This window comes from Pteronotus mesoamericanus, unplaced genomic scaffold (assembly GCF_021234165.1).
Source record: "Pteronotus mesoamericanus isolate MK-2021 breed Mesoamerican mustached bat unplaced genomic scaffold, CSHL_Meso_final contig_24, whole genome shotgun sequence".
Taxonomy (NCBI): Eukaryota; Metazoa; Chordata; class Mammalia; order Chiroptera; family Mormoopidae; genus Pteronotus; species Pteronotus mesoamericanus.
In genome coordinates this window covers 11329501-11356087 of record NW_026555100.1, presented here as the reverse complement: position 1 = coordinate 11356087, position 26587 = coordinate 11329501, and the positions used below count along the sequence as shown (strand labels likewise).

Sequence of the window (26587 nt, the reverse complement as noted above, 5' to 3'; positions counted from 1 at the left end):
ATTTTAATTTATAAAATGTATAAAGGTAAATGTAAAATGTAGCTCTTATTTGATTTATATATTCTTCTGACATTCCTAATAACTACATTCTTGCTCTTATTTTCATCATTTTCTTCTCTTATTTTTTTTTTTTTAATTAGAGAGCATGTTAAAGAACTTGTTATTTCTTCACAATTCTTCCTTTGTTCCTTTTCTTGCCATGGTTCACTGCAGCAAAATAAACTCCCTGCTCCATTGACCAAGGTTTGGCCATGAGACTTGCTCTCAGCAATAGGACTTGGTTAGTAGAGGTAGTGTGCCAGGTCCAAGCAGGGGCTTTAAAAACATTCCAGCTGCTCCTCTCTGTGTGTTTTGCGCTCTGACCTTTGTCTTCAGAACATATGTCCTATATAGGGGGTGATCCTTCAGTCAGCATCACAGAAATAAAAAATGCATGAACCCAATCTGCAGACTGGAGTAGAGCTCCAGCTCCTGACCCACCTCCAGCCACTCTCATTCAGTTTGCCAGTTTATACACACTTATGGTAGCCATGGAGAGTGGATGTTATCATGCACACTGATCTAGTGAAGTGACTAATACAATTTCATATTATCCTTTCTATCATAACCAGTTTAACCTTTACTTTATATTATGCTCCATTTTTCCTATTTAGTAATAAAGAAGGCCAAAATTGTGATGCTGAGTATAACTTCGTCAATATGCCAGAAATTTGATTTCTCATTTTAAAAACTTTTTAAAAAGTAGGAAATTATAGTTATTTCCTATTTGACCTAATAGATACTTGGAATATAGATTTTGAAATTTCTATGTGTGTGTTTTTATAAATGTGTTATTCATTTACAGCATTATTGTAATGTTTTCAAAGAGCTATGGCCTCATGGATTTTGTCTTTTTGAATAGATTTAGATTGCCTTTATGGCCTGTGATATATTTTAAATCTTTTTTGGTAAACAGTTGAAAATATTTATTTGATCTTGAGTAACACTTCATATTTATATTTTAAAACTTAATCTGAATATTTGAATTTAATTGGAGGAGAAAATCTATTGCCTTTATTAATTTGACTGACAAGTTTGAATTTATCTCTGCATTGTTTGCATTTACTTTCTTTGGTTATACAAAAGTACAGAATTTTATATTCTTCTAAGTTTTCACAACATTCTTGGAACCATTTTCTCTGATTAGTAAATTCAAGAAAAATACAAAAATAACTGGCCCATGACACATTTACATACCTAATTCAGTCTAAAAATGAACGTGGAATGACTTTGCCTTCCCAGATAACTTTAATTCCCAATATTCAACAATATATGTTGGGATTATGATTATTTTGTGACCAAAATAATTATATATTATGGTCCTGGCTGGGTAGTTCAGTTGGTTATAGCATCATCCCTATATGCCTCGGCTGTAGGCTGATCCCCAGTCAGGGCACATGGAAGAGTCAACCAGTGAATGTGTAAATAAGGGGATCAATGAACTGATGTCTGTCTTCCTCTCTCTCTCTGTCCTTTCATCTCTCTTTCTAAAATCAATCAATAAAAAGAAAATAAAATAAAGAAATCAAAATAATCATATATTTACTCTCTTGGAATTTTAAAAAAACATTTGCAATATATTCAGTGGCTAACTTTGCAAAGAATTCTTATAAATTAGTTCTTTATGCTGATTTGGAATCATGCCCACACCAGTGTTTATAGGTCATTGAATTCTCCATTTCTTAGTTGTCAAGTGTACTTCATTTTTCTTTTTTTTGGTTGGAGAATATTTTCAAGCAAGATTATTCAAAAATGATTCACCAGTGATACAATTTTTGATCCTTGCATTTTATAAACTCTTTTCACATATAAATGACAACATGGCTACATGTATAATTACTGAAATGCAATGTTTTGTTCTCTATAAGACCCCTTATAAGTGCCTCCATTTTATTCTGGCATTAATTAAAGAGCAAGCAAAATTTGATACTAACTTAATGATTGTGCCCTTTAGGCAACATCCCTCATCCTGCCAGATTGAAAAATATCTCTACTTTTGCAATTTTAAAATGTAGCAGTGTATTTCTAGACATGGGTTTTTTAATCATTATTTTTTCATGAAACACAGTGATTCTTTTAAGCTTACAAATTCAAAATCTGTTAGTTCAGAAAATATAGTTCTTTTATTATAACTTTGATTATTCTTTTCAAAATTTTTATTTTTAAATTACAGTTGATAATACAGTATATTAGGTTCAGCTGTACAAACCCACAATTAGACATTTATATAACTTACAAAGTGATCACCTCAATAAATCTAGAACCGTTCTGACACCATATGTAGTTACTACAATGTTATTGACTACATTCATTATGCTGTACTTTTCATCCTTGTGACTATTCTGTAACTAATTTGTACTTCTAAATCCCTTCACCTTTTTTACCCACCCCCCACCCCTCTCCTATCCAGCAGCAGCCAAAATGTTCTCTGTATCTATAAAGCTGTTTCTGTTCTGCTTGTTTGCTTATTTTGTTTTTCAGATTGCACATATAAGTGAAATTATCTGGCATTTGTCCTCTCTCTGACCTATTTCACTCAGCATAATACCCTCTAGGTCCGTTCATGCTGCAGATGGCAAGATTTCATTCATTTTTATGACTGAATCATTTTCCATTGTGTATATGCATAACTTCTTTATTCATTCATCTATTGACAGGTTGCTTCTATATCTTGGCTACTGTAAATAATGCTGCAATAAACATATGGGTGCATATGTCTTTTCAATTTAGTGTTTTGGGTTTCTTAGGATCAATTTTCAGAAGTGGAGTTGCTGGGTTCTCCTTTGTCTCTTGTAATACCCTTGCAGGGGGGTCCAACCTGCAGCCTATGGGCCACATGCGGCTCAGGATGTCTATGAGTGCAGCCCAGCACAAAATCATAAGTTTACTTAAAACATGATGAGATTTTTTTTGTGATTACATGTCACAATGTATTTAATGTGTAGCCCAAGACAACCCTTCTTCCGCGTGGCCCAGAGATGCCAAAAGGTTGGACACCTCCGTTAAAGTCTATTTTGTCTGGTACAACTATTGCTACCCCAGCTCTTTTGTTTTATTTTGTGTCCATTATAGTAAAATATATTTTCCCATCCTTTTACTTCCAGTCTGTGTTTGTATTTTGATCTGCAGTGAGTCTTATGTAGATAGCATATGTAAGGGTCTTGTTTAGAATCTATTTAGTCACCATTATCTTTTGATTAGAGCATTTAAAGTCATTGTTTGTATATATGTATTTATTGCCATTTTATTATTCATATTTTATCTTATTTTTCTTCTTAAAGACTCCTCTAACATTTTTGTAATACAAGTTTGGTGGTGACTAACTCCTTTAGCTTTTTCTTGTCTGGGACGCTCTTTATCTCTCCTCCGAGTATCACTAATAGTTTTGCTGGGTAAAGTAATCTTGGCTGCAGGTCCTTGCTTTCATCAGTTTGAATATTTTGTGCCAGTCCCTTCTGGTCTGGACAGTTTCTGTTGAGAAATCAGCTGACAATCTAATGGGAGCTCCCTTGCTTTTTCTTTTGTTGCTTTTAAGATTCTCTCTTTGTCTTTAACTATTTGTATTTTAATTATGTTGTGTCTTAGTGTGGGCCTCTTTGGGTTCATCTTGTTTGGGACTCTGCGATCCTGGGGCTTGTATGGATTTTGCTTTCATCAGGTTAGGGATTTTTTTTTCATTATTTTTTAAATAATTTTTAAATTTCTTGTTCTCTCTCTCTTTTCCTTTTGGCATGCCTATGATGTGAATGTTGGTACACTTGAAGTTGTCCCAAGGGCTCCTTACACTATTCTTATTTTTTTAATTCTTTTTTCTTTTTGTTGTTCTGATTGAATGCTTTCTGCTTCCTTATATTTCAAATAGGTGATCTAATTCTCTGCTTCAACTACTCTACTGTTGATTCCCTCTAATTTATTCTTTATTTCAATTTATTGTAGACTTCAGTTCTGACAGATTCTTTTATATGGTCCTTATCATTTCTCAGTTCATTCTATCTCTATTGTATTTAGAGAGGTGGCTCAAACTTTTTTGTGCATCAGAATTATGTGGAAGACTTCTAACAAAATAAAACAAAACATATTACTGTAACACTTCCAGAACATGTAATTTAATAGTACTGAGGTAGGGACTGATAATTTGCATTTGTAATAGGTCCTAGGTGATACTGATGCTGCCACTCTGAGAACCACCCTTGAGAATCACTGGTTTTGAGCAATTCTTCCAATGGAGTGGCCCATCAGATAGGGAATTCTTTAAACTTTGCAACAGCATGTGTATTTTCATAGGTATTTCCATGGGCAGTTAAGAAAAGGTGAATTAAGTATCCATACATAATGATTTAGTTAAAATAAATATTATATTTGTTATTTACTCTATTTAAAAATTTTATTATTTAGTACATTTTTAAAACTATTATCATACGTAGTTAAAAAGAAACCAGTTGAAATGAAATGTATTTTATTCTCCACTAAAACCATCAAAACCACTTTGTTAAGACTATTTAATTTGCAAATCTACTTCTAGACTTAAATTCTCTGGAGAAATCTGGTTTTTAATGGGGAACGGAATATAAAAATTAATATGAAGATAGCTATAAGCCCAGGAAATATACATCTATTTCATATATATTATATGAAATATCATTAAAGAAAGGCACAAGGAAGAATTCTAATTTTTGGCTGTATGAAAAATGAAGAACAAAGTCCTCTTAAGAGTACAACAAGCATGACCAAGATTACATGGAAATTGACTAGAAAGAGCTGCTTGCTTCTGGCTGGCCAGAATCTGATCTTTTGGGGATTTATGTTTTGACCTCAGAATTGTGGGACACTGCATCTCTATTTCTATTTGTTGCTTTGAGTTATTAAAAAAACAAAAGGCACTTTGTTTTTTTAAAAAATTGTGTTACTGTTTCAGTCTCGTCCATGTCTTAAAAGTTCTGTTTTTCTAAGAGTAGCTAGTCAGGATGAGACTAATCAATAAGAAGAGTACCATGTATTTTAATAAATGAAAGAAATTAGACTTAAAGCTGTTAGAATGGTTTCTGAATGAAAATGCAAGACCTCACAAACCAGGAGATGCCACATTAACACAGTATCTGTGAGGCTCAGGGGAATATACTCCCTAGGTTTGGAATATTTTATGTTTCAATTAGAAAGAGAACAGGTTCCAGATTATGTTTATGTGAATATTCTGTAATACTCAGTTTTGTCAAAATATTTTTATTTTGTACATTGAACTATGCCTTTCTTTCCAATTCTTTTGGGAATTAACAAATTTATATTTCCCAGCACATGCAAATTCCATTTAAATAAAATAAAAGTATGCTATGCTCATTTCTCTTTTGCCTCCTATACTTTGCTTTCTCTGTCTGAGAAGGACATTTCTTTGTTAGATGTGTTGTTCTCAAAAACACGAACAGAAGCTATTTTTGCAAGTGGATTTTCTCTCTCTCCCTCTTATCTTTAAAAAATTATCACAATGGGGATTTCATGAGATAGAAAATAAACATGATTAATTTCTACTTGACCTTGTTTAGTTCTTTAGCCATTGAACATTCCCTAGAACTAGGAACTTTGAGTAATACAGAGATGAAAAACAGCCTTGCCATGAACTTTGAGAAGCAAAACTTTCCCTTCTGATTGTACTGCTGTGCAGAGTGTGGCCTGTAAGCATCACAAGCATCATCTGTGGGCTTGTTAGAAATATTAATTTATGGACCCAACCCTACCTGGTAAGCCAGAAGTTTTATTTGAACAAATCTTCCAAGGAAACTGTTTTTCAAAGCTCTCCAGGTGATTCTTATGCACATTAAAGTTTGGAGACCACTGCTATAATACAACATAAATTATGACTACAAATTTTTGAAAGGACATCTCAAGAGATTAAGGAAGTGAAAGCAATGTCTTCTGATGTAGATAAGGGAAGACTTCTAGCACTTGATCAGCAAAGGAAGGAGGAATTTTATAGGTCCTGATGGGTAATAACCATGCAGAGGGGAAGGTTCTGCATAAATAAAATGTTAAGGCCAGGGAAACACAAACCTGTCATTTGGTAGAGGGCAGGTAAGTCAAAATACAAAGTCTGAATATAGCATCAAAGTGCTTTGTGAGTACCATTGGGGAAAATGTCTAATACCAGGAAGAATGAGAGGAGGCCTGGCGGAGTGGGTTATATAATACTGGAACAAAAAGGGTAATTTCCACTTACAGTGGTCATGTAAACCAATGGCTGGGAAACACAAATGCAGATTTTCAGAACTGAAATAGATCTTCAGGATAATATAACCCAACTCATTATGGATTAGTTCTTACTTTGGATAAGTGTTGGATAAGCGTTTTTGTGGCCTCTATTAGATCATATTATATGCTTAGCAAGATTCCCTCATATGCAAAGAAAATACCTAATGAGGTAGAGAAGACACTCCATTTCTAGTGCTCCAATTACTTTTTTCTTTCTCATGTTCACCTGCTCATACGTCAGTATCTCTAGGTATAAAACATTTTAATATATGTTATTCTAGACTGTTTTAAGATGCTGCTTGAATAGTAGGCTTGCGTTTTATACCATTTCCTCTGTCCCTAGTTTTCTGGCACTTACTCATGAATTAGGAGTAACGTGAAAGACCAAAATCATTCATTTCCATCAATAGGAAATGAAGGGGTAAAAACTGAATTATGAAACATAAGATCAAGGATGATTCAACACACCAGCCATGGTTGCATTTGCCTGCACAGTATGTTCAGAGGAGCACCAAAAGTCCTGTTGGACCAAAAACACTTCTCCATTAGTTGGTCATATTAGTAAAATAAAACATATGTCTTTACAGGGATAAATCTAGTTCAGGAGATTGCTTCAGACATCTAAAAGGTGAATATGCATTACTGTATCTGTTTAAATACAGAGTAATTACTAATCTCTAAAGAGAATAGACCTGTACAAATAAAAGTAGTAATGTCACTAGGATATGACTTTTTACTTGCTTGTACAAGTTTGTTTTTATGTATATTAAACCCATTAAGAGATTTTGTAAATACCTTCTGAAAAAAAATGAGACATCCTGTAGTTAATATGAGATAGATACTCTAGAGCCATTTTGGAGAGACACTAAACTGTATTTTCAAGAAGATATTACTTTTATATTTCTGCTGTAAGGAAAACTGTAATATACTCAATTGGATTGTAAAATGTCTGTCATAAGGTGCTCTAGCTACTGATAAAAGAGAAAATTGTACAGGAAGAAAGCATTCAGAGAGAGTGAAAATGAGAGCTCTAGAGAGGAGGAGGACACAGAGGAGGAAAGGCAGGAAGAGGGAAGGGAAAGAGTGAATTATAGGCCAGATGGCTGTAATCTCTGGAAAAGCGACTGCTGCCATAGAGCATTACCGTTCTGTAAGACCTTTCCCTTCTAAAAGGATCTATCCCTTGCTGGGCGATGCGGGGAGGGGTGTGGCTATTTGGGAGAAGGGGTACAGAGGAGGTAGCATGGAAGCTTTGGATCACTTACTAAAGCTTTTACAGGCAATCTGGATTCACCAAAGACTGATCAGATATTTTTGTTATGAGAGGTTTGTCTGTTTATTTCCTCTTAGTTCAGGTTGCATTTCTTTGAATTGGTTAAAAATACTATTCCTTTGAATAATTAACTCAGTTATTATGGAGAAGAACATAAAATCATGTCATTTGCATATGAACTATCCTGTGGATCACAGAATTAAGTGGTAGAATTAAGGAAAGAAGCACCTTATAGACAATCTATTGCCACATCTTTTTCTAATAGAATGGTTAACACTTTGCCAAGTTCCATCAGCTAGTTAGAGTTGGTGAGGACAGGACATTTGTACTGGACTTTGTGCTTCTGCCTTTCTACTCACTGTTCCATAGCCTCTTTCTAGTTATAACCTAATGGTCTCAGAGGTAGGTAAAGAAAAGTTGTTTGCTTTACCTTTATGCTTTAAAAAAATTGGCTTTATGTTAGCATATAACTGGTTAGTATAGTAAGTTTCAAATACTATTTTATAACATAGGGTTATTACCTAACACATGAGCCCAGATTAAAATACTTACCAAATGACACAGAGAAAAATAATCAGTGTAATTAAGCCTCTTTTGTGTTTCAATAAATGAAACTTTTCACTTCAGTTTACACTTGAATCAGACATGTAACCACTATGTCTTTAGGAGTTCTAAGGGTTTCCTTATATTGAGAAAAATGAATTGCAATAAAGTATTTCAGGAATCATCACCTCCATGTGATTGTTTAATGACCTCTGAAATATCTTACTTAAATTTTAATTATTAAATTCTTTTAACCACGCTAACACAGTATCCCTCTGAAAGTCAAGAACAACTGTTTAAGACTCTGGGTTTGTTATTTTATGTGGCTCAGCACAGGCAGCTCTGCCCTCTGCGCTCCGTGGCTCTCATTCACCATGCTGTCATCTCCATGTGCCTAGTGACTAGTCATCGCAACAAGGTCTGCGGCCCTCCTTACAGCATATCATGTATTTCGTTATTCTCAAGTGTCATGCCTTTTAAAGTTTGGCATCTGCCGAAATAGCAACATAGATTCTAAATATTTTCAACTTCATGGGAAAAGTCCAGATTTACCTTCTATTTTGCTATTCGACAATTGCTCAAGGCCAGCTGTAAATGTGGTAAAAAATCACACCAGGAAACAAGTTCATAGCTGGCACTGATTCTACCATTTAGAAATGCATTGCCAAGATGCACAAAATATCTAAAGGACTAGAGTATCAGTGCACCATCCTTTAAAAGCCAAGCCTGCTTCTAAAGGATTTGATCCATGTGTGTTCACTTTTATTTAGCCATTCAGTTAACAGTTATAGGATAACCACTATATGCCCTATATGTGGAGGATCTGATAATGCATAGAGCCAGAATTTTAGGTGTTGATATACTTAGCTAAAGAGAAAACATGCAACATTATTCCATGAAAATGTTTGAGATTATAAGCCATATTAATGGTATTTAAAATAGGGGGCGCTGGTAATCACCATTGTACCACCTAACCATATGCCTTAGGCATGTTCCTTAGCTTTCTTCTTTGCAAAATAAAGAATGCCGGCTAGAAGTTTTCTCAGGCTCTTCTATTCGGCTGTCTCCTTCTGTTCACTCAGATCATTTAGAGTAAATACTAACACAAATAACTAGGTAATATTAGAAAAATAGATGCCAAGGCAAAAATTACTTGTCAAGACAAAGAAGCATATTTTATAAAAGTATAATGGGACAAAAAAGATTATGGTCTTTGAATCCATTTAGACCTATGCATACAATCTAGTTGTGTCATTTTCTCACTGTGTGACACTGGTAAGCTGATTCACCATTTTTAACCTTCCTTTTCTATAAAATGAGGCAAATAATATCTAAATGAGAAAATGCTTGGTATACTGTCTGGCACACAAAAGCACTTATACAGGATAGCTATTACTATAAGCATTATCTGCATAGTGTTCCCCCCCCCCAAGTCTTTGCACATTGTTAACCATGTAATTTTATCTTCACAATACCCTGTAAGGTAGTATTATTCCCATTCTGCATTTGAGGAAACTGAATTACAAAGAAGTTTGGTCTCTGCCATAGGGAATATTAGGAAACAACTTCTAGGACGTATTAGGAAACACCCTCTATATTTCTTCACATTAAAACAGGTAGAGAGAGTCTAAAGTGAGAGTTCCCTTGACTCTCCATGAGTGTCAAATTTTGCACATTCATCCTGGTAGAATTAATCTTTAAAAATTTGTTCCCACAACTTTAAATATCTCTTACATATAACTGAAAGTGGATGCATTATGGTGTGTGTGTGCAGGCTGAAAATACATGAAAGTATCATGAAGTTGTGATTGCTAGAAGGGGGTTATTAATTGCATATTTTGTAAATTTTTGGTCAATAATCTCAAAGAATTATCCAAGAGAAAAAAATATTCTATTCATTAAAATAATAAAGGTAGAAGGCAAAACAGAAATAAAATGCTGGTGGACAAGGACTTACCCAAAAGCATAATGTTCACAGCCCAGCGGCACAGCCAATTACAGGGACTAATAGAAATGCTTTTATCTTATATTACTTGAGCATTGCTTACAAGCTTAAAAAGTCCTATCATTTTGGGTCTTAATGTTTTTATTTTTTTCTTGTGTGGTCCTTATATCTTGGAGAGAGAAAATATTCAGTCTGTTAACAAGGTAAAAAAAAAATCATTCCTATGGTTAGAAAAAGAACAAATGAGCTGGGAGTTCTTTGGGACTAAGTGGTTAATCATGGCCACATCTGTGAATAATCTGTGAATAGGATGTAGCTAAATCCGCACTGATGTAAATGATCACACCACAGAAGCCCTGAGACGTCTTCAGATCTTGTAAAACTGCCTGCAGGGTCACATTCTTACCACAGTACTACGGGCCTTTTCTAATTCAGCAGGTAGCTTTACAGCTGTGAATCTTCTGAACACAGATTGAACTATGGAAAACTGATCTACGCACCCTCACTTAGCTACCTGTCAGTCACAACTCAAGTCTAATCTTTTTTAGCTACCTGTAGAAATATCTGAGACCGACCACAAATTCCTGAAGTGACAGTCTAGATTGTCATGAAAATGTGCTTTTCGTATACTGGAAAATTTAGAAAACAGGACTGCATGAAAGGTGACTCTACCCCTGTGATGAATAACTACCCTAGAGTGGGTTGTTCTTTTACAGTCCTTAGGTAGGAAGGTATCCTAGAAACAAACATAGAAATAGATGGATCTTGGGTGATCCTTATGCTTTTCCTCATTCATCTTCCTTTTGCTTATTAAAAAGGTTTATAACAACCATAAAAATAATAAACTTAGGTACAGAATGAGGGGATTTCCCACACCACTGGCATGAATTTACAGGTCAAATGGGATGCTTATATTGACAATAGTTAAGACATTTACACAGAAGAATGGAGGGCGACAGTCTATTTCTTAAAAAGAGCAGCTGACTGTACTTCCTGCTGTCAGTTCTTGCACAAAGTTCCATCAACTCATCTCTGATGCCAAAATCACCAGCATCACCTCACGCCAAAACTAAGCAAGGAAATCTAATGCAAGGGACTTTAGAAATTGGAAAACTATGATAGCATAAAATGTATGCATCCGGGATTAAAAGCTTTCTAAATCTTCCAGCATATGTAAAACAAGAATGCCATATCCATGTATGTGTCTCTAAGCTTATAAAGCAATTCCATAGCTATTTTCTCTGACTTCAGGGTTATCTTTTTTAAAAAGACTGCTGCCCTGACCACATGACTCCGTTGATTGGAGCACTGTCCTGTACACCAGAAGGCTGAGGATTTGATTCTCAGTCAGGGCACACACCTCCGTGTGGGTTCAATTCCCTGTTGGGGTGCATACAAGAGGGAACCAATCAATGTCACTCACTCACATCAACGCTTCTCTCTCTTTCTCTCTCTCTCTCCTCCCTCTTCCTCTCTCTAAAATCAGTAAACATATCCTTGGATGAGGATTAAGAAAAAGACTGCTGCTTTGATGTTTCTCATCTGGTCCTTGCCAATATCGCTAAAAATTATTGAATTTTTGAAATCAGATAAATCCGTTAATTGGAGTGTAACTGCCCTGTGTGGCTGTTTTCTAAGTGTATTTTATATCTCATGGGCTGCTAGTTGACAGATGTACTACAGCTCTTGTCTAATTAAGATTCTGGAATTTCTGGCTATAGTGTTGATATAAAAACATTTAAGTAATTTTAATCAACCGTTGATTAGATATAAATAAATATGTTCACTAATAAGACTTATCATCTTAGATGTTTTAATACCGTGTTTTTTTGTTTTTACCTAGAACTTTAAAAATTAATAAAATACTAATAAAGTGTATTTCTAGGGAACTTTTAGGTTCACAGCAAAATTGAGGGCAAAGTACAGAGATTTCTGATATACCTCCTCCCCCGACACATGCACACTTCTTCTACCATCAACATCCTGCACCAGAATGGTACCTTTGTTAGTTATTGTACAACTGATACACTCATATTGACATATCATATCATACAAATGCAACGTAAACTGGAGTTTATACTATGGCTCACTCTTGATGTTTTCCATTCTTCCATTTGGACAAATGTATAATAACTTGTATCAATCATCATGGCATCATACAGAGTATTTTCACTGCCTTAAAAATTCTCTGTGCTCTGCCTATTTATCCCTTCCCCCAACACCTAACAACCACTGATCTGAGCTGACAAGTTGCTATAGGGCAAAGTCTATCTTTTCTTTGTGATTGAACTCACCTCAGCACCCAGAATAACTCATGTTTTATATGTGTGTACATGTATATTGTATGTGTACATATATGTATGTATACACAAATATATGTGTATATATACATATACATATTTGGGGAACAAATGACTTTTTGCAAACATAATGCAAACTCTTTTGACATCATGTTGCCATCAAAGAAAAATTAAAGCCAACTTAGATGTTCTCCCCTGACACAATGAATAATAATTTGATCATACAAATGGTCAAAGTTGAAGAGTGAGAGAGTTAAAGTGAAAGAAAAATAGAAGAAGAGAAGAAGAACTTAGAGTAGTCATTTATTACGCAGAGTCACAGCACAAAAGTCAAACCCTATAAGGATATTTGGCTTTGCTTTTGAAACTCCATGCATAATTTCAAAAAAAGTCAGAGTGGTTTAGAACCCAAGTCTCTGTGTGCTACTTGTATTATGCAAAGTGATCGATAGAATGCAGAGTAAATTTGACTTTCTTTTTCAGTAATAGGATCATTTATTAAAAAGCATCACATCTAACACTTCCATTTTGCAGGAAGTGCCCAGCCTGTTTCCTGGATATACACAGCTGTAGCTTTCAGCAGGTCTAATGTACATATGAACGATCCTTTGGCAAGATCCCCTTTTTCCTCTTCCCACTCCTCCCCTAGCATTGCTTGCAAACAAAAGAGCAGATGAGAGGAAAAAGCTGGTCTTCTTTGTGCGCTTAACCTTTTTAAATTCACCTCTTATTTCAAGACTAACCACTATAGGAAAGAAACCTGGAAGAAAACCACTTCCCCACACTAAGTCCCTTTCCTACATTTTACTGCCGAGCTACAATACTTGATTCTCACTCACAAGACATCCTGCAGATCTCATCTACATAGCTTACAAAAATCCATCTCGCTGAAGTTTGTCTTTCACAACTTGACCTGAAAGCAGAGCTTACAAAACTAGTGGTCCTTGGCATCATGTATTGGCACAAATGATGGGACTGTGATTTTGCTTTTATTTTGCTTAAAATTGATTTGGCTGTCTCCAACTGGAAATCAACACATTTTTTACATTAAATTCTAGATTTCTGGTTTCTTTTAAGAAATTCTAATGTCTGACAACACTGTATTTAGGCAAAGCCGTAACTGACCAAGGATGAGCTGAAGGACACCCTTTAAAGTGGGCTTACGTCGTCCATTGCATCACAGGTATGCCGCTGCCGAGCCTTTTCATTCATTTCTTGCTTGGACCCCCACATAAGCACTTGAATTCTCTGCCTCTACCTTGGGGATCTCTGCACACAAGGCTGAGAGGAGCCTGAGTGATGGAAAGGGCACCACTAAACACATTTTAGGCTAGAAAGAATGATCCTAATAAAATGCTCTGCAATTTTAACTTTTATTAGGGACTTAGGCTTTTGCAGACTAACCAGAAAGCTAAATAGTATACAAAACACTGATTTAAAAGCAAAATACAGTCTAAGATCCACACAGTCAATTTACAAAGGGACTACTTGTACTCTTTCATCAGGAAATGATGCCTGATCTAACTTAGGTATTACATTCTGAACTAATCACTAAGAATTAGCTAAGCAGTTATCTAAGAATTATAAAGAATGCATACAGAGGAGTCCATGGGCATAAATGTGCAGTTCTGGCTTTCTATTTCTCTAGTAAGAAAAGCAGAATAAGATTAGGAATTCTTTAACAAAAATGAAATCCACTCTTGGAACTTTTGTGGCTTGATCCACTTAATAGCAGGTCTTTTGTTTGAAAGCATTCAGAAAGGTATTTCCTTTCTCCATCAAGAAATTAAATATATAAAACTTGGGTTCACTTTCTATTTTTAGATTTATTGTGCTACCTTTATTCCTTTAATCTCTGCATTGATAGAATCAAGCTGATGCCCTACCCTTCCATCTATTAGTTGTGTGACCTTAGAGGAGTTGCTTAATTTTTTTCAGCCAGGGTTTCTGTGTCAGCAAAATGTTCACTGAGAACATCGATGTAAGGAGGTATTAGGTAGAAAGTGTTTCTCATGATGCTGGTATAGATTACTAAATCTTTTATATATTTGACTTTAATTTCTTCCCTTGCTTTTCTCTTCTTTTTATCATCCCAAAAAAGTTATTTTTATCTTGTAAGAGCTATAAAATAACCACACCTCCAATACTTTGGGTTAACCAGACTCCTCCATGTATGACCATATTATTTACATGTATAAAACAAATAGAACTCTTCCTCTGGAGTTCTAGAATTTTGAATGTGAGCAATGGAGAAGAATATTTAATCCCTCATTTTTCATTCACAGATAATTAAAATGAATTCCAGAGAGGTTTAGTGATTTGCTAAAGTCACTTAAGCAGAAGAGTAAAACGCTTTTTTAAAACACAAAAGACAAAAATGAAAGCAGGTTTTAACTGCAGGGCTCTGTGTATATGTGCTCTATAGACTACTTTGTAGAGACTCACTATATACATAATTTTTTTTAATTGAGTGGAAGAGTGAATTGATTAAAAGGAACATATCAGTCCTCTTCTGGCTAGAGTGGCTCAGCTGGTTGGAATGTCATCCTGTAAACTGAAAGGTTGTGGGTTTAATCTCCATTTGGGGCATGTACAAGAGGCAACCAATTGACATTTCTTGTTTTTTCTCACATCGATTTCTCTCTCTCTCTCTCTCTCTCTCTCTCAAAGCAATGAAAAAAAATGCTCTTGGGAGATAATAAAAAAAATGAAAGAAATAATTGGGTTGACCAAAAAAATTTGTTTAGTTTTTTTTTTCATACGATGGCTCTAGTGGTGCTTAGTTGTCTTTAACTTCATTCAAAATAACTTTGTTAGATTGTATCGGGATAGCTGTCATATCAATGTGCATTTTAAAAAGAATTTATCAAAACTGGTGAATTTTTGTGCAGCCATTTTAATATTGAAGATAGAATACACAACATTTTCGGCTTATTATGCTTTATTATTTCAAAAAAGGTGAAAAATGCAAATGAAATACAAAAAAAATTTGTGCAGTGTATGGAAAAGGTACTATGACTGATCAAATGTGTCAAAAGTGGTTTGTGAAATTTCGTGCTGGGGATTTCTTGCTGGATAATGTTCTACTGTTGCGTAGACCAGCTGAAGTTGACAGCGATCAAATCAAGACATTAACTAAGAACAATCAATGTTATGCCATTTAGGAGATAGCTGGTATACTCAAAATATCAAAATCAATAAAGTTATTGGTGAAAATGAAACATGTGTCTTTTATTTTACAAAAAAAAAAAAAAAAAGGACTTTTTGGCCAACCCCATAGAATCAGTCCCTACTTCTACCACCAGAGTGGTATTAAAACAAAGTCTGGCTTCAAGACCTGGGTTTTCTTCTTAGTCAGCTGGCATGCTTGCTTGTTAACTCTTGGCCGAATACCATCATGGAGAGTTGTACTGGGAAGTTCCTGATTTCAGAGAAGTTTCACTCACAAATTAGTTGTATGTCAAACTTTGAGTACATAATTTCTACAGGAGCTTTTACAAAAGCCATTTTTTTGGCCTGTTATGTTCTTAAAGAACACTTTTATCTGTATTTTGAAGTTGAGTACAAAGGTCCAACAGCTATAGAAAATTTGAAATTATCTTATAATATAATTTATTCAAAAGGAAAATGTCATTGCTGATCAGGGGTATTAGAGATTCAAGCAAACTTTTTTTTTTTCAAATAAGATTTTGAAGAAAAAACTAAACAAAATATGTTAAGTAGAGGGAAAGGAAGAAAACCAACATTCACTGAAAAACGCTTTCCACATCATGTGGCATTTGATACATTAATCTGTTATCCCATCTGATCTCACTATTATCTTCATTTTTCAGTGGAGTATGTCCTTTACAAGACAGATACAAGAGACATAAATGACTTTCCCAAGAACACCAAGCCAAGATTTGAACCCAAGTCTGTCTCCTTATTTCACATGTCACTCAATATGTCATGCTATTTACCATCTTTCATATTTTCTACAGGATTAATGAACATTCTACTTCATTTGTTTATACACTAATTTATTCAGTAATGACTTATTGAATGTTCACTTATCAGACTAGGGAAACAAAAACAAAGGCTCTAAACAGTGTTCCCAGCATCCAGCACAGAATATGTCACACAGTAGGCACTGAAGATATATTTGCTGAATGAACAAATGAATAAACAAACAAATGAATGAATGCCCTCCTGTTTTCAATTTGCTAATCATCTATCTAGTCCAATACATTCTCACCAGACCCAGATTACTATCATACACTTAAAATGTGAGTAGTCTAGATTAAGATAGGCTGTAAGTGTAAAATGCACACCAGATTTCTAAGACTTAGTATAAAAAAAAAAAAAAGAATGTACGATAGCTTATTAGTTTTTCTACTGATTACATGTTGAAATAATATTTAGGGTTTAGTGGATGAAATAAAACATATTGTTAAATTTAGTTTTATCTGTTTATTTTTACTTTTTTAGTATGACTATTAGAAAATTTTAAATTATGTATGTGGCTTAACTTCTATTTCTACTGGATAGCTTCAATCTGGTGCCATTAAGTCATGAGGCACTTGCTTTTTTCCCCCAATTTCATTATTAAATGTAGTTTTCTTCTCCCTCTTTAATGTATGATAATATTACATTTTAAATGTAGTCCTTTTTAAATGCCAGTCTATGCTCATGAAATTTGAATCTATTGTTGAGGGTTAGAAGATTTTATATACAGATGCAAAATAGTCCATACGCAAACATTCTTCAAATATGACATCACTTTAAATCTTTCTCTGGTGAGAAGCAACTTCATTGCTCCAACTTCTTTTATCCAGTTCTCTAAGATGAAATCTACTCTCTTTACCCTGGCAAGCAACTATACAAGGCTATTATCAGCTACCTCTGTTCTACCCCAGCCAACTTAGTGATCTAGATTTAATTTCTACAGTATTCCTGGAACACAGGAATGAGCATGGTGCCTTTATTCAACCTCTTAGCTCTACTTGGGATTCTAGTTTTTTCTAATCCAACTCCTGCCTCGCCTTGAAGGTTTGATGAAAATATGGCTTACTTTATGTTGAATTCCCATAATACTCTAATCCCATAGTTTTCTTTCTCTCCTCTTAATTTCAAAATACTACCATTCCATTCAAAAATATTTATTCTTAATTATTGTGGATTCTTGAATTTTCTGTAACTGTAGCACTACCCTTTTCTTGTACTCCACATTTATAAAGAAAGCTCTGAAACACAGAAGAGTCATTCGCTAGGCTTTTAAGGATCATGTTCATCACGTATTTTATCTGAAGGAGGATTAATATGCCAAACAGTTTTTAATCCAGGCAGTGGGCAGTCACACTCACGCACTCTATTAGATGTAAGTGAAGGCATTCCTGACTTAGCTATAACAATTCTTTCCCCCACAAAAGGAGAGCTGCCAAGATGTTCACTGAGAACAGTTGTTGGTTCGTGTAAGTGTGGGATTGTTCTTTTTTTTTGAAGGCAGAGAAGGAAAAATGGAAGGGAACTCTAAAAGCTTGACTTATTTATAATTGAACATATCCTTATTCGATAGCAGATGATCAGTTACAGCAATGTGTAACACTGAACAGCGTTGTGTCAACAAGCAGAGATATCAGCAGAGCTGAGGACAGTAAGACTCATAAAATAGCAGGTGTCCCTCTGCAGCCCCCTCTTTGGCACAGGGAATTTGCTAAATCTGGCTCACCATTTTGTGAGTGGGAATAATCAGTTTGGTAGGTTGGAAGGAAGTATTATAATTAAATATCCACCCGCTTTTTTCCTTTTTGATGAAAGGCTCCTATGAAACTTACTAAAATAAGGTGCATCAAGACAGATACATTTTTGATGAGTAAGTCAAAGCACTGACAAAGCTGGCTTTTCACAAAGAGAAACTACTTTAGTTCTTAGAACATTTCCAGGCCTAGATCATTAACACTGCCATATTTAATAATAATTAATATGCTAAAACCCATGGGAGGAATGGAAGTGTTACTGTTTTACCATGAACTGATTTTCTGAGAACAAATGAGAACATGATTAAAAAATAATTGTAGAGTTTTAAAATTAATTTTAGAGAAATATTAAATAATAGCCATTATTAAAAATATACATTTGTTGAATACAATGACAATTACTCTGTTGAATAGTAGTTGTATCATCACATAAAAATTACAAATTGTATCTCCAAAGGGGGGCAAAGTTCTTTAAAGATGTTATCAAATTATCACAAACTCCTGAGCAAAATCTGGAGCAGGGTTTATAGTGTCTGCTTTTGATAATTAATGGCAAAGGCATTTGTTAAATCACTGTGAAGAATTATTTTAAGTATCCATGTACAGTAGAGTAGAGAGGTTTTCTACTGAAATAATTGGGCTCAGGTATATATCTCAAGTCCAGTTACTGAAATCCCCAAAGTCAAATTTTTAGACCCAAAAGTAGACTTTTTAGAGAGAAAAGAACTGAATTGGTATTAGAAATGCCTTCCTCCATTCAATATAGATTTACTTGTCACTAGCTGTAAAGACTTTTATTAGAGGGGGCTCAAAATAATAAAAGATAAAGTTCTTACTCTCTAGAATTACTGAATATTTTTATTTTTAAGATAAAATTAATATTTTAAACTTTCCGTTTAATAGATATTATTGGTAAGAGCCAACAGAGTTAATGGTTCCTTAAGTTACTACCTGTCCAAGATCAAAGTACTGGGAAGCATAATCAATGAGCACATTTGTCATTAATTACTAATCACTAAGTGAAAATGACTTTCAAATTGCCAGCCTCTTGATTCTTATTTCTCTTTCCCACTGTGGCTTGGTGGATCCAAAAGTACATAATAAATTGGATATTAAGAGTAGGAACAGTTTTGCATAACAATTGCTTAGTTCAGTATAACAAAATAAAACTAGTCACAAGGATCTAGGTTCTCCAATTATTGACACTACCCAGGTTTTTATAAGCACCATTTCACCCATGATCATTTTAAAATTTTATACCAAACTACATGGTAATATAACAGGAGTCTTCAGACATGACTCCAGTAGAGAATAGGAATGTTCAAGCCTAATTTTTGACCAATTTGCTCCTTATTCCCATTTCTTTTCTCCATTACCTCAAGTCCTTTTGGTTTTCAAATTATTATCCATATAATTTCTTAATGGTTGGTATTTTTGTGCTTTGTGTTCAGTTCCACTTTTTGCTATTTTTTTTTACAGTTATACATTAACCATTACCTAAAGTGTTCCTTTAATGGTATGGAGTTTTTCTTCAATGATATGATGGGAATTCTTTAACAGCGAACTTTTTTTTTCCTATTTAAGTCTTACTTCAACAAGTTCACTGATTTTAGATTTCTCTGACAAACATAGTAGAGGTATCAAAACCCAGACATGTTGAAAATAGCTTTTCTAGAAGCCATTTAGAATCTAAGACTTTCTGCCTTGCTATGTCAAATTGCCCAGCTTGGGAGTATGATGGGTGTATGTGTATGTTTGTGTAGGGAGGTGGTAGGAAGCAGGGAGGTAGAGGATAGATAAGCAATCTATACAAAGTTAACTCAGAATGCCTTCTGAAACTGATATATCCTCATATATAAACTCTCCTATTTCCCCAACTGTCACAGACAATTCTGTCTCAATGTTTGTAATAAATTAATGATGATTTTCTCTGTTGCTTTGGTTAGAAAGCTCCCTTCAAAAATGAATTTTCCTGGGAGATCAATATAATGCTCTTTTTCTTTCCTTCTTGATAAAGAACCAAGTGTGCAAGTGATATACTTAAAAATATTTTCATTTTCTCCTATGTCTATATCTCTCAGAAAAATAGAAGTCTCTCAATTGTAAAAAGTATTTGTTGGATCATAGAAGTTTAGAAACTGGTAGTGGCCTTAAACTATCTTTTTTTTTAACCTCCACTTTATAGATAAAGCAAATTAAGTCCAGCGAAGTATAGTAGATTGTAGGTGACAACAAATCATTCTCTATCCTTTCCATTGAGAAGTGGAGGCTCATGTTCCTCACCTGCCACCTATTCCTTGTGTCTGGGCAGGCTCTATGATTGTTTTGACCCATAAAATACAGGGGAAATCATACCCTGCCAATTTCTGGGCCCAGGCCCTAAGATGTTCTTTACTTTCTGTCTCTGCTTTGCTCTTAAGACTTCTCATATTATAACCCAAAACTATGCTGCGAGAGGCCACATGGAGAGGCCACGGATTGGGGCTCCAGTTGACAACCACAGCTAAGCTCCCAGCAGACAGCTGACGGGAACTTTCAGTCAGGGGAATATGCCATCTTGCATGTCTAGTCAAACCTTCGAAGAGCTACATTACCAGCCAATATTTGACAGCAATCACATGAGAGACCTTAAGGGAGAATCGCTCAGCTCTGTCCAGACAACCCACACATCAGTGCAAGAATAATAAATGGTTGTTTTAAGCCACTAAGTTTGGAATGATCTGTTATGTAGTAAATAAAATCTAACTTTGACTGAAAGTTACATGGATTAGCTTCTTGGTATACCAAAGTGAGAACTAGGAGACCCTAAATCTAGCATAATCTTATAATGTGTTAAGGGAACATGCAGAGTATGATTCATTCTCAGTCCCCCAGGAGCTCAAAATTCCAAAATATTTTCTTTCAATAATCACATAAAATACATAATTTTCAAAATTCTTAAACATTTAAAACAGACCCTTAGAGCTCTGTCTGCATAATAAAAAATCATCATTTGGTAGTAAACTAAGATAACATTCTCAATTGTTCCCTGAAGGCAGTTCCTTAGTAATAAGTATCATGAAAAAGAGTTCCTTAGGCAAATTTGGGGACATTCTGACAAACTAAAGCAGTCTCCTTAACTCTAGATTTTTCAGAAATGTAAAATGTCCAAGAGAATAAACATTTTCCCCCAAATTGTGATCAAGGAGTCTCTCTTTACTGAGTACCTCATGAGATTTAAGATTCATAGTATCACTAAACTGAGAGGTAGAAATAGGGATGCAACTTTACTAGCAGAAACCAACTTTTCTTTCAGAATATTTAACGAAAAAGCTGTTTTCACAATTTGGTGTGCCTTCAGTTTAGGGAATACATTTTTAGACAAAACTTCTACAATTCTCAGGGGCCACATTCAGGTACCTTTAACAACCCGCTTCCCCTGCTCCATTCTCTTATCACATTTCCTGTGGACATAGTTCATGAATATTACAGACATGAATACAAGAAGAAATAAATAGAACTAGATAAATAATAAATAACTGAATAAATTAGTTAAAAATTGCAAACCTGGAAATCAGCTCTGACTCTAACTAACCTGGTTTAGATTTTGTGCTTTTATTTCCATATAAGGCTTCTGGGAATTGTAACCATTGCTCTGCCTTACCAAATTCTTGGAAAGTTCCAAAGACATGCCAAAGTTGAGGTGGGGGAGTTTTAGGACTAATGTGATCTTAGCAATCATCTATTTATTCATTCCTTTCATTTTTTTAGATGTGAAGTCTGAGATTCAGAAAGAGAATTTATAGCATAAGTGCTAGCCACCTTAGAAATTTTCTTCCTAGTGGATCCACATTAAAGCAGTTAGTTAGTAAAGCCCTCTGTTTTAGTTTATGATGTATTGAAAGCTGTGATTCTAATCTAGATGGTGACTACTTCTAACACAAGTTTTATAAGAAATTTTGGCCCCCAAACACATATCTCACCAGTGTTCATGGTCAGTATAGGAAGCTGTAACAGTCAAAACATTTAATAACCAGTTTGGCATGGGCTCTGACAATGATTACAGACACTAGTCATAATAATTTGTACAGTCATACTGATGAGTACCAGGAGTATGTCAGCTCTCTTATATGGATGTGGTCAACCACATTGCCCCATTCCTGCCACTGGTTCCTAGTCTTGTGAAGACTGTCACATTACTGGAAATTCTTCCCTTCAGACTTTCTTATACTGTGGCTGCATTTTGATGTCCATAATACAATAGGTTCCATTATGTGTCTCCTGGAAATCACCCAGCCCTTCATGGCTGCTGGAGCAATATGCTACCTTGTCCTTCAAATCTTGAGGCATTTCCATGTTTTTGGTTTACAAGCAGGAGGAAATTATAGTTTTATCACCTCCTCCTGCCCCAACCAAGCCGTGGACCAACCCACTAAACCCTACTTAATTACTCTGAACCTCTTTACTCCTATATGTCCTACATTTTTGTACTATAGCCACATTACATAGTTGCATATTATTTGAAAGGCTCAAAGAGCAATACAGCCATGAAAATATGGGAGAAAAAACAAAAAATCGCATGAAATACAACACATGATATTTTAAAGTTATCATGGAAAGAAAATATCTGCAAGGATAGAAGAAAGTATCTGCATTTAACCAGTTTAATTGTGTGTCTCTGAAAAAATAGGCATTTTAAAAATATTGATTACAGCTTCATAGCTTTCTAAATAAATGCTGCTTTTCCAAACCAATGGGGAATGGTTTAATACAGTTTGACATACATACTTTCATATTCCTTTGTCACAACTCTGCTTCATTTGTAATAAGTTGTCAAAAGTTTTTATTTAAGTACAATTCAACTGTAAATGGGGAATGAGAGCTTAATTTTCCTGGCTTTAGAGTAGTTAAAATTTTAGCACACTTACTTCTACAAGTCTGTTGGTGTGTTCACGAAATATCGCAGCATATTCTTTTATTTCCTTTTCCCGTCCATTCTTGGCAGCTTCAATGAGAACCAAAAGCGGGACTGTTGTATCCAAAAAGGAGTCTGACACATGATCTATAATAGCTTTACGAAGCTGAGAAGAAACAGAAAAGTTATGCTTTTAAGAAAAAAATCAGGAAATAGTTCATATTATTTTGTATTTTAAAACCTCACTACCTACAAAATTGATTTTATATATTTTTGCACAATCCTTTAGATCATATTTAAGACTGTGTATGTATGTCACATACAAAACTAAAACAAGCAAAATATCAAAGAAAATATCATAGAGCAATAGCTCTCTTGCTCCAAAAAATCACTAATTTTTTCTTTAATTGTACTTAGCCCAGGAATCAGATTATAAGTGATGCTTCATTTTTCCCTGAAAAATGTTGCACTATTGTAATGTTTATGTACATGTACAAACAACATTGTACATCATGTATTTTTATAATTACAAAATTATGAAATGTTTTCTGCCTTGTTGGAGGAACTGATAAATTTTGATTAGCTAAATTGTAGACTTCATGGTAATTAAACCAAGTTATATCACTGATTATGCCAGTTGATAATAGATTAATAGAGCAAGGAGGATAATAAATGAATTTGATGTCCAATTTTCTTCATTTGCATTAATTGTTCTTGCCCTCACACCTTAAATTATTAAACAAGTGTAATGTTCTGCTACAATTAGTTCTTGTAAATTAGATTTTGTGTAAGCTTATAAATGACAGTCAGGAAATTACTCTACTCAGCAGATATTTCCAGAAATTTGAAAATGCATTAGAAAATTAATGCATTATATTTACATAACATTGAACTCTTAAGGATCACAATATCATGAAATGTTTTATTAACAATGCCAATGACTATGAATGGCCCCTGAATTTTTGGATTACCCCCTCATTTAATTTAATAACTTTTATACAGTAAAAAAAGAAATGAATAGCTATCAGACAGAAAATGTGTAATTTGCCTTTGGTGAAAATTACATTCGGGAGTATTTTTTAAAAACCAATAGATACAACCTAGTTTTGGATTACATGAGAAATAATAATACATTTTCAAGGTGTTGAATGATGTAACTACCTAAAAAAGAGCACAGTCTTTCTATAATAATTTTAGAAAAATAAATTCATAATAATTGCAGATTTCTGGAAGAAAATACCTCTGCCTAAGATGGTAGAGCTTGCTCAGAACTGTGAAATTTTCTGGCTATGCACAATTTCACAAAAGCTATAGGAAATCCTCAAGGAAAAATTCTACTTAGCATGCAGAAAGGCAAATCACTAATGACAACTAATTAATATTTACTGAGCACTTACCAGGATGTGGAGTGCTAAGGGGTTACAAGGCAAAGGGAGTGAATGAACACTGTGTTTGCTTCCCATAAAGAATGGACAGGGGAAGTCAGGCAAGAAATCATAAATTAGCACGTGCATTGGGAACTACAGATTGTGTTAATTCTGGACACATGAGAGAAAAGTAAAAGGAATCTCTCAGAAGGGCAACCATTTTCATTGACCATCTCTCTGAAAGATGAAGTGCCCTTCATCTTCTTTTTCCTCCCATTAGTAATTAGGACACATAGAAGGAGGGCTACAAGGAGACCAGCAAAAAGAGTTATGCAACAGAAAGCCAGTATCCATTTGGGAGGCAATTCAAGCCAAGGAAGTGGACAGGATTATAGAGACTCACGGTGAGAAGATGACCAAAAGTGAAATCTTAGGAAATAGTACCATTTATGGGAGTCATGCAGATGGAAATGGGAAATCTAAAAAGATACTGAGAATATGGCCAAGAAACAAAGAGAGCAAATGACCAATAACTAAAGGAAAAACTTTCAAATAAATCTCTGTGCCTATGTTCTCCGAATGAACTTATTCTACCAAACACAATTATAATACCCACATTATGAACTTGCTGAATTTTTTTTCATTTGATTTTATTCAATTCAACAGATACTCTGAACACTACTTCCCACAATACTATGAAGAACAGGGTATTGTGAAAAATGTCACGATGAAATTCATAGTCCTTTATAATCAAATGGAAAAGTGAGTCATTAAATATTATAATAAAGGAAACCAGGAGACTGAAAACAAAGAAATTTCAAGAAGATAATAGTTTTCAAAATCTAATTTAAAGGTAAATTAAATGAAAATAGCCAAGACTTGTCTACTGTATTTGACCACTAACAGGTTACTGCCGAACTTAGTGAGGGCAGGTTCAGTGGAAAAGTTGGAGCAGAAGTCCTATTGCTATGGTTTGAAAAATAAATGAAAGATGAGGAGGCAGAGACAGTGAGAATGAACTCCCTTTCCTAGTAATTTGGGATATGAAGAAGTAAGACTTGGTATTAACTATTTTGAAACAGGTTTAAAGAGGAACTGCTTCTCATATAAAAGACTTGGATGTTTCCATCTATAACTATATGCAGAAAGTCAAATTGTCTTCTTGTGCTATTAAAAAATACATTTTGACTTATCACCATACAAAAATCTAGAGAGATGGAGGAAAATTGTGCCAATTTTGTAAATACTTAAATAATTATAGCAATCTTTTCCAGTGCTGGGTACATTTGCTATGGTCTATTCTTCTCCCGTCCATGTTTGCTTCATTTTTTAGAAAAGATTTTTTTTGATTTATTTTTAGAGAAAGGGAAAGGGAGGGAGAAAGAAAGAGAGAGAAACATCGATGTGGAAGATAAACATCAATTGTTTGCCCCCAGCATGAGCCCTGATGTCGGGGGGTGGAGGGTGGGTGGACTGAACCTGTAATGCAGGCATGTGCCCTGAACAGGGATCTAACCAGTAGCCTTTCGCTTTGCGTCATGACGCCCAACCAAATGGGTCACACTGGTCAGGGTTTCCCCTCATTTTAATGGTCTTTACTCTCTGTTCTTTTTTTTTTTTTTTATTTCTTCAAGGTTTCCAACTATATTTTCCCTGCCATTAACTCAAATCCTTTATTCCACGCACAAGTATTAAAACATATTGCAAAGGTGAGGCCCGAGGTACAGCTGATTTACTATTAATTAAAGAATAAATAAAAGAATTCTTTGGCTAAATTATTTTTTAAATTAAACCAAATTAAGAACTTTTTTTCTTTTGCTTTTTTCTAAGGCATGTTGCTAACTACATAACACATGAAATGAGAAAAGGTGTTCTACTAAGTGTGGCATTATCTTCAGTAAAACAAAACTAAAGGACTGGAAAATGAGCTTTCAAATAAGTTCTATGCCAATGTCTTCCAAATTATTTTGGAAAATGAGCTAAAATTATCTGGCATAATATAACGCCAAATATAATGAGCACAATTAATCTTATTTTCTGTAATTGGACATTAATTCAAATTAACAAATGCGTTTTGAGCTAAGGACAAGGCACCGTTCTAGACAACCTAGGGACTTTCAAGGTGACAAGGACAGGATGACTGCTAGCGAGCGAGAGAGAAACGCAGAGTCCGATGGGTATCTTAGTAGAAGCAGAAACGAATGAGAAAATTTACTCTGAGGGTCCTGATGAAGAGGGCTTCAGTACGAAT

General features: G+C 34.6%; 1 protein-coding gene across 2 annotated transcripts in view; it reads right to left on the bottom strand.

The window, feature by feature from the left end:
- The window catches only part of CTNNA3 (catenin alpha 3), a 1483556-nt gene that overhangs the window by 666303 nt on the left and 790666 nt on the right, over positions 1-26587 (bottom strand). For both annotated transcript variants that reach the window (XM_054572720.1, XM_054572719.1), the window contains exon 9: positions 22983-23135. In XM_054572720.1, the coding sequence (XP_054428695.1) occupies positions 22983-23135 (153 nt within the window). The remainder of the gene's footprint in view (positions 1-22982; positions 23136-26587) is intronic.